General features: G+C 36.4%; 1 protein-coding gene across 1 annotated transcript; it reads right to left on the bottom strand.

Moving 5' to 3' along the window:
- Positions 1-1425: 1425 nt before the first annotated feature.
- On the bottom strand, positions 1426-2112 carry LOC141601041 (uncharacterized). Its single transcript, XM_074421302.1, has one exon. The coding sequence runs from the start codon at positions 2110-2112 to the stop codon at positions 1426-1428; it is 687 nt and encodes a 228-aa protein (XP_074277403.1).
- Between the last annotated feature and the right edge of the window lie 7575 nt (positions 2113-9687).

The raw sequence follows: 9687 nt of genomic DNA, 5'->3' as shown, positions 1-9687 counted from the left end.
TACCCAAAACCCGTGAAAACGACCCTACAACTACGGCCAACCACCACCACATCCATCACCACTGGCCGCTAACACCGTGGGCCACAACCACCAGCCATGGTGGTCCACGGTCAGCACCCCATGGCCACCAATAACACACGACATCCATCACTACAACACACACAACATCCCCCCTCTAAACACAACAAAACCGCCACTAATGCAGCCACCACCACAGTGGTCATGACACGACCCCACGGCATGACCATCACCAGTCGAGCCCAACAACGCCAACAACAACAGCCACATTCGACAACAACCACCACCATCACCACATACGCTACCAACTCAAACACCCTTCTTTAACACCCATTTCCGACCACCAAACACCACCCATTTCACCGCCCATTACCACCACTACAACCCCCACTCAACCCTCGACAAAACCCACCCAAAACCAGCCCAAGTAAGTCACAAAAAATGGGGTAAAAATCTATCTTAAGATGGTCACACAACAACAACAACAACAACAACAACAACAACAACAACAACAACAACAACAACAACAACAACAAATAACCAATAAAGGCTCGGTCAAACCCCTAATTACACGGTCAACGATGGTCAACGTGGTGGTCAAAGACGGTCAGAGGTGAATCGGGATTACGGCGGGTTAATGGTATAAATTAAATAATATATAAACAAGTTTAAAACGGTTTTACCTTACGATCTCGAGGGGGGGGGGGGGGATAATCTCCATTTTCCTTTTCTCTCTTTCTCTCTTCTTTTTCTCTAGGATTTTGTTGGTAGATTTTGTGGGATTACAAATGGATAAGGGTAGGGTGGATAAGGTAGGGTGGAGGGTATATAAGGTAAGTGTGGTATACGTATATTATACATGTATAGTATATCGTATTGCGTATTATTATTATCATTACAACTTTATTATTATTGTTGTTGTTGTTGTTGTTGTTGTTGTTGTTGTTGTTGTTGTTGTTGTTGTTGTTGTTGTTGTTGTTGTTGTTGTTGTTGTTGTTGTTGTTGTTATTATTATTTTTTTAATAAAAGGATGCGCGCAGCTTTCATTAAAAAGGAAAATAAAAGTTTACATGAAATTGGTGGGGAGCCGAGAAACAAGCTGGGCTCCCACGCCCTTAGCAACAACGAAGCTAAGTCTAGTAAAAATGTAAGCGGCCACCCGAGCCCCCGCATCCTGAGATACCGAGAAATTCTGGATCCGCTTGAGCAAGGCAACAACATCCGAACCCAGCTCCCCAAGTGATGAGAAAGAGAAGGGAAGGAAACCATTATTATTATTATTATTATTATTATTATTTTTATTTTTTTGCAAGAAGGGTAATTTCTCATTATATTCCAAAGGAAGAATACAAGAGATTTCTTACAAAAGCAAACCCTCTAAGGTACAAAACACACGGCTTCATGAGACTATTTCCTAGATGCTACGAAACTATCAAGTATTTCTTCATGAAAAACATCCTGTATTTTGGCAAACAAGATGATGCTAACAGTATATTGGATATCTCGTATGAGTGTATGGCTTGGTCTACACTTATTCTCAAAAATTCGCAGGTTCCTTTCACTCCAAATGTTGTATACAGTAGCTGCAATGTTATTCTGAACCCATTGAATGCGCCAATGCCTTCTATTCTTCCTTTTGTTAGCCCAGCTTAACAGTTGCGGCAGAGAATTATCAGGAGTGTTGATCCCTACCCATTGCTTGATGGCCTGTAAGACCTCAGTAGAGTAACTGCAAGCAAAGAACAAGTGTGTAGTAGATTCACTTTGCCTCTGACAGATAGAGCACCTGTTAACCATAGGGAGGCCTCTACTGACCAGACGATCTACAGTAGCAAGCCTGTAATGAGCAGCTAATTGCAGGATAACACGATGTCTGGGAAGATAAAAGCCCCTCTGAATGGCCTGGCTACACTCAGGGATAGCATACTTAGTCCTTAAAGCATTATAAGCATGCTGGATGGAAAACTTGCCTGCCACTGTACATTGCTGTAATAGATGCTTAACATGGGAGATACTACCCAGCTGAACAATACAATGGTCCCTGGTTTGAATAATACCACGAAGGCATTCAGAATGGTGCTCCCTTATCTCCATCAACCAGATGGAATGATCCTGTAAATAATATTTGGACATCCAGTGCACCCAAATGGATCCCTTATTCTGGTCTAATTTCCAGAGTCAGCTAAGCATTGCTGCCTGATTCCAGACTGTAAGGTTCTTAATGTTAAATCCACCCTCAGCCCAAGGAGCACAGATACTATCCCAGCTTTTATAGACCATTTTCTTGCAACCAGGAGAATACCCCCAGAAGAACTGTCTGCTTATCTTAGAAATGTGCTCTCTGAGATGATGTGGTAGCAGGATGCAAGAGCACCAGAACTTGCCTAAGCCAAATAGAACTGAGTTGAGAACTTGAACTCTCCCAGCATAAGAGAGATACTGAGATGGGCAACTAATGAACAGCTGCTGCAGCTTGAGGAGAAGAGCACCATACATGTCAGCATGAAGCCTAGAAGCATGGATGGGAATCCCTAAGTACCTGACTGAGAATACACCTTCCTGCAGACTAGTATCTTACAAGATGAGCTATTTAACCTCCATACTCACTCCTCCAAAATAGATCTCAGTCTTATCCAGGTAAGCAGTCAGGCCAGACCAGGTTGAGAAATGGGCAAGCTCTGCAGTGGCTCTAGAAACAGTAGGCAGGTCACCCCTAAGGAAGATCATGAGATCATCAGCAAATACAAGGTGAATAAGACCAAGCTTAACACACTTTGGATGGAAAGAAATATTAGGTGTGTTACATAAGTGTCTAAGCTTTCTAGACAAGAGTTCCATGCTAAGGACAAAGAGATAAGGAGAGAGAGGATCCCCTTGCCTCACTCCACTTTGCCCTTTAAAGAACCCATGATGTGACCCATTGACTTTGATAGTAAACCAGGACCCTGTGCTGCAGCCTATAATCCATTTGACAAACAGGGGAGGGAAGCCCAACCCAGCTAACATTTGATGGATGAATGGCCACTGGAGTGAATCAAAAGCCTTGCTAATGTCCACCTTGAGCATACATCTAGGAGTGATCCCTTTTCTTTGATACCCCTTGACAAGGCTTTGGGTAAGCATGACATTCTCAAATAGATTCCTATCTTTAATGAATGCTGCTTGTTCCTCTCCTACCAGACCAGGCATGAGCTCTTGCATTTTCAGAGTAATATTTTTAGTCACTGTTTTATAGATGATGGAGCAGCAAGAAATTGGCCTGAAGTCTTTTACAGAATGAGGGGTAGGCTTTTTTGGGATGAGAGATATTAAAGTGACATTAGCCTGCTTAGGCATATGGCCAGTAGCAAAGAAGTCCTCCACTGCTTTGCAGAAATCTAGCTTCACAATATCCCAGGCAGCTCTAAAGAAACCAGAGGCGAAACCATCTATGCCAGGGCTCTTATTAACATCAATATTGAAGAGAGCCTTCTTAATCTCAGATCTGGTGATTGGAGATGTAAGCTTGGCACAATCATTGGGGTCCACACGAGCTCCCTGAGCAAAAATCTCAGGGTCAATGGGAGCAACTGGCTTAGTAGAACCCAACAGACCTTGATAAAAATCAACAAAGGCTCCCCCCACCTTAGTTATCCCCTGATGAAGTTGTCCTTGGACATCATGAATTGCCCCAATAAGTTGCTGGTGCTATCTTTCTTTAATTTTCTGAAAGAAGAACCTAGAGCTAGTATCATTATGTTTCACATCATGAGTTTTAGCTCTCTGAGATAAAATGCTCATTTCAATCCTCTTGAGCTTCCAAAAATCAGCATAAGCAGCTTGTTCTTTTTGAATCAGGCCAGGAGAAAGAGGATCAGACTGCAAAGTCTGATAGCAGTGGGCAAGTTCAGCTTGCTTCACTTTAACCCTCTCAGTGATATTAGAAAAACTAGCACTATGGAGCAACTTTAACTTCTTCTTGACAGCTTTGAGCTTCCCCATCAATCTAAACATAGAGTTCCCAGCAACATCACAGGCCTTAGCTTCTGCTACCGTTTGATGGAAGTCAAGATGTTCCACCCAACAATTGAGAAATTTAAATCTCTTAGGAGGCCTGATGTCCCCATGAAACCTCAACAAAGCAGGACTATGATCAGAGACCCCAGGATCCATGAACTGAGCAGAAGTATTAGCAAAGAGCTCCTTCCATTTATCATTGATAAGAACCCAATCTAGTTTAGTGTAGACTCTAGTTTGAGCATCCTGCTTATTATACCAGGTATACTCACAACCTGACCCATTAATGTCATCTAGGCCACAATGTAATAAACACTCACTGAAATCAATAAGCTCAGACAACACAGGAGAGGTATGGCTAATCTTCTCATGTAAGTATCTGATGACATTAAAATCTCCCATGGCAACCCATGGAGTGGCAGTATCAGCAGCTTGCCTAAGGGAATGACAAAGCACATGCTGACAAAGAGTATTGTTCTTTGCCATACACAAGGAACTCCCTACCAGTGGCCAGGTGCTTAACAGAACAATGGATGACTTGATCATGTTCCTCTAGGATAGTCACAGCAGTTGTTGAAGGGTTCCAAAGTAATCAAATTCTACCATTGTCATGAGACTCATAGTTGCAATAAGAATCAAAGTTCCTAAACTTATTCCTAAGAATTTTATTAGCTTTATTCTTTTTTACCCTAGTTTCTAGCAAACCCAGGATATCCACTTTATTTTCAAACAAAAATTTAACAACCTCTACTTGCTTGACAATTATTATTATTATTATTATTATTATTATTATTATTATTATTATTATTATTATTATTATTATTATTATTATTATTATTATCATTATTATTGTTACTGTTGTTACTGTTGTTATTGTTATTGTTATTGTTATTGTTATTGTTATTGTTATTGTTATTGTTATTGTTATTGTTATTGTTATTATTATTATTATTATTATTATTATTATTATTATTATTATTATTATTATTATTATTATTATTATTATTATTATTATTATTATTATTATTATTATTATTATTATTATTATTATTATTATTATTATTATTATTATTATTATTATTATTATTATTATTATTATTATTATTATTATTATTATTATTATTATTATTATTATTATTATTATTATTATTATTATTATAAGATGCGCGCAGCTTTCATTAAAATAAAAATAAAAGTTTACATGAAATTGGTGGGGAGCCGAGAGACAATCTGGGCTCCCACACCCTTAACAATAGCAAAGCTAAGTCTAGTAAAAAAAATGTGTTATTTATAAATTGTCATCTTGTGAGGATCGAACCCAGAACCTCTTGGTTTAAGTACCCTTACTATTACCACTATGACACATTCATCTTATTATTATTATTATTATTATTATTATTATTATTATTATTATTATTATTATTGTTATTATTATTGTTATTATTATTATTATTATTATTGTTATTATTGTTATTATTGTTATTATTGTTGTTATTATTATTATTATTATTATTATTATTATTATTATTATTATTATTATTATTATTATTATTATTATTATTATTATTATTATTATTATTATTATTATTATTATTATTATTATTATTATTATTAGGGTTGAGTTCCGGTGAGAACGGGGCACTTGGTGAGAACGGTGAGAACACAACTCAACCCTTTATCTAACTAATCTCAACGGTCCAGATCTGACTTTAAAATAAACCATAACTATCACACTCCTACTCCTATTACGTACTACATGACCAACCGACTTGCAAAAAGACTCCAACCATGTCGTCGGAGAAAACATGGCGCCACTATACCTGTCGTCGAACCATCTTAGTACCCTTGTCGGCATCATCTCAGTATCCTTGCCGGCATCTTCAACCACAGGGTCTTGCCACAACCACAAGTCCACAACCTCCCACTCATCATCCGCTTCCACCACTTAACATTGGTCGTTGTTGATGGCTAAAACCACCGTTGACTTGTGTTGGTGTACCGTTGCGGACCCGCCGTTATACCACTTCCGATCCCTCAAATTTGTCACCACGAATATACAGTACTGCTGTTTACCGACTAATTGATCGGCCTTGAAGCACCTTACATTGCCGACCGTAGCTAGCAAAAACCAATTATCACTCCTCTCACATGTCTTTCTTCACTCCTCCCTCACGACGTTTCATTCCGACTTAGAAGTTTTAAATTTAATTAACTTAAAATGTCTAAAATCCGAATGTACATATTAATTTGTTCATACGTGAAGTAAAATATACTCAATGCCTTATATGTACGTAAAATGTAGCTGTTGTATATGTGAAATGTGCCTCACGTGTACATAAAATGAACATGATCATATAGACCTAAAATTCACTTTGTATATTATTTGGCCTCAATCATTTGTTTTCATCAATTAAAATTAACACACTTCACAACAAAATATAAAAAAATTAAACAAATACACCATAATAAAAAAGAAGGAATTGAAATGTCGTAAAATGTACCAAACACGTACGTAAAATGCATCTCACATCTACGTAAAATGGACCTAATGTATATGTGAAATGTACCTAACATATGTTTTTATTTAATCTAATGAAGCACACTTAGTCACATTATAATAGAGGGGAGGGGGGATTAGAACCTGAGACCTATTAGTCATAATACATTCGTCAACCTAATTACTTAAATGGGTCAGAACGTCTTTCCCTAATCCGCTAACTTCGTATCGGGTCTATAGAGATGATCCCATTATATAAAAAGACAAGTAATTAATAATTAAAAATTCGTTATAAAAATACAAGAATGTGCTTAATGTGCTTGAAACCCAGGAAGTAATTAATGTACCATACATCCTAGAATACTACGAGCGTATATGTACGTAAGTTTATCAACTAATAGTTGAGATCCATAAAAAACAAAGGACATTCCGAATGTGCTTAATGTACATTCTTATTTTATGTGAAGTACAATTCCATACATTTGATAATAATTATGTACATTTCAAATGTATTTAAGGTACATTCTACTAAATACAAAGAACATATAAACTAAACATGTTATGTACATAAGAAACCTTTTTGAGACTTATCAACGCTAAGTGACTATTACTAATAAAATGGTAAAGCATAAGTGCATAACTAATTATCATTCAACTAATACTGTATACGCAGCTATGTACCACCGCACCTTTGTCCCTAACAACGCATATCTGGTCACTCATAACAACGATGCCAAAAATGTCGTCGAATGATAGGGTGTCAAAGTGGAGACCAAAGAACTAAAGGGAAGGACTAAATTCGAACATAAGTTCCCGTGACATGTGACGGTCTGTCGGCACGGTGATTCGGTTGCTGACGTGTGCTAAAATGGCGATTGTGTTAAAGTTGGCGAGGAACCGAAGGAGGAGAGAGAATACTGGAGTTGTGCACTTACACACAATTTTGAATGTACATTAAGAGTATTTCTAATGTACGACATACGGATCAGAGTACTATTTAAATCCATGTTAGAGTTCTCCACTGTTTACTATGAGTAGGTTCCAAGTGAGTAGGGGACAGAGATATATATGCTAATTATATACTGGTTACTTCAAACTCTACAATCCCATATTCCTATGTACATAACTAAAAATGAAGTTACATTTTGGATGAACATGCGGTACATTTCAAGTATACATAAAGTACAATTAACATATGCTTAAGGTACGTAACAACTGTATATAAGATAGACAATTAATGATTGAAGACACCAAATATGTTTATTTGCGTATATTCCCGTCAATCAGAAATTGAAATGTGTGATGCTCGTGGAGAATAATGCACTCATGCTGGTTCTTGGTTGTGGACGTGTTTGGAAATGCTCATTGAAATTATAATTTCCATATTAGACTTATTAAAATTTCACATTACATCGGTTAAAATATGAATGTAGATTAGTTAAAATGCACTCCCTCCGTTCATGTCATTTGTTTACTTTTGATTTTGGCACAAATACCAAAAAAAGGGGAAGGGAACATTTGTCGTGGTTGTCATTGGATGGATGGCTATGATCAAGCTACTCATAAAAAGACTATCTAATATATAAAGGTAAACAAATGAATCATACATGCTAAAATTAAATAGGTAAATAAATTACCATGACGGAGAGAGTAATTGATTTGCTGCGTAGGTTATTCAATATGTACTTATAGAACAATTAAAATGTTCCTGTATATTAAGTAAAATGTACCTAGAGTTCTCAACTAATGGTCAAGATCCATTAAAAAATACGGAAGGACATTCCGAATACGCTTAATGTACATTTTTAAGAGGTACATTTCCATTTGTTTGAGAACGATTACGTAGATTTCAAATTTATTTTAGGTACATTCCACAATTTTTTATATGTCAAAACTAGGTATGTGATTGTATTTCATATCAAACTTGGCCAATTCCAATATAATTTGAAGGAAATTTGACAAACAGAAAAAATCTTCCCCAAATCCCTACACAAACGTGCTACATATAATGTTACCATCTCCTTTGACGTGACAAACTTTGCTTTCTAAAAACGACTTCATGTAATCAGATATGTCATCCACAATAATTTCCCATGGGCATCTAACTGACTCTTTGCGTTCAAGAGCAGAAACTAGCTTGAGGCAATTATTTTCTAAGATGATCCATTGTGCACAAAGGTACATTCCACTTAATACAAAGAACATATATTCCAAACCTTTTTGAGATTTATCGACTCTAATTGAATAACGGTAAAGCATAAGAAACAACTCGAATAATCGACTCTAATTGAGTACCATTCAACCACTATTGTATGCGCAGCTATGTACCACATCACCTTCGTCCCTAACTGCTTATATATCTGGTCATTCATTAAAACGACGACAAAAATACCATTACATGAGAGGGTGTCGCAGTGGAGACCAGCAACATGAGCGACTAAATTCGAGCATAAGTATTCCCGGTGACATACGACGGTTTGCCGACGCGGTGATTCGGTTATTGGCGCCTGACACGTCGATTAATTGGTCGGATGTCACTATATAAAAGGGACGAAAATGGATAACAAAGTGGTGATGGTGTTATAGTTGGTGAAGCAGGAGGAGAGAGAATGGTGGAGCTGCAATTTAATGGGTTCGGCGGAGAACGTCAGTGGTGGGGCCAAAATCAAAAGCGCGTGAGATGCAAACAGAGTGACCGTAGTATATGATAAAGTTTGGGACTCGGGGGTTGTTTTAGATGAGATCAGCCGTCAGTTTTATTATTTAGTGGGTGGGATGGGAGTGTTCTCACGGTTCTCACCATAATGGTTGTTCTCATATGATCCAAAATATTATTATTATTATTATTATTATTATTATTATTATTATTATTATTATTATTATTATTATTATTATTATTATTATTATTATTATTATTATTATTATTATTATTATTATTATTATTATTATTATTATTATTATTATTATTATTATTATTATTATTATTATTATTATTATTATTATTATTATTATTATTATTATTATTATTATTATTATTATTATTATTATTATTATTATTATAAGATGCGCGCAGCTTTCATTAAAATAAAAATAAAAGTTTACATGAAATTGGTGGGGAGCCGAGAGACAATCTGGGCTCCCACACCCTTAGCAATAACAAAGCTAAGTCTAGTAAA

Source organism: Silene latifolia, chromosome 9 (assembly GCF_048544455.1).
Source record: "Silene latifolia isolate original U9 population chromosome 9, ASM4854445v1, whole genome shotgun sequence".
NCBI lineage: Eukaryota > Viridiplantae > Streptophyta > Magnoliopsida > Caryophyllales > Caryophyllaceae > Silene > Silene latifolia.
The sequence above is the reverse complement of the archived record's forward strand: the minus strand, read 5'-3'. Positions and strand labels throughout refer to the sequence as shown.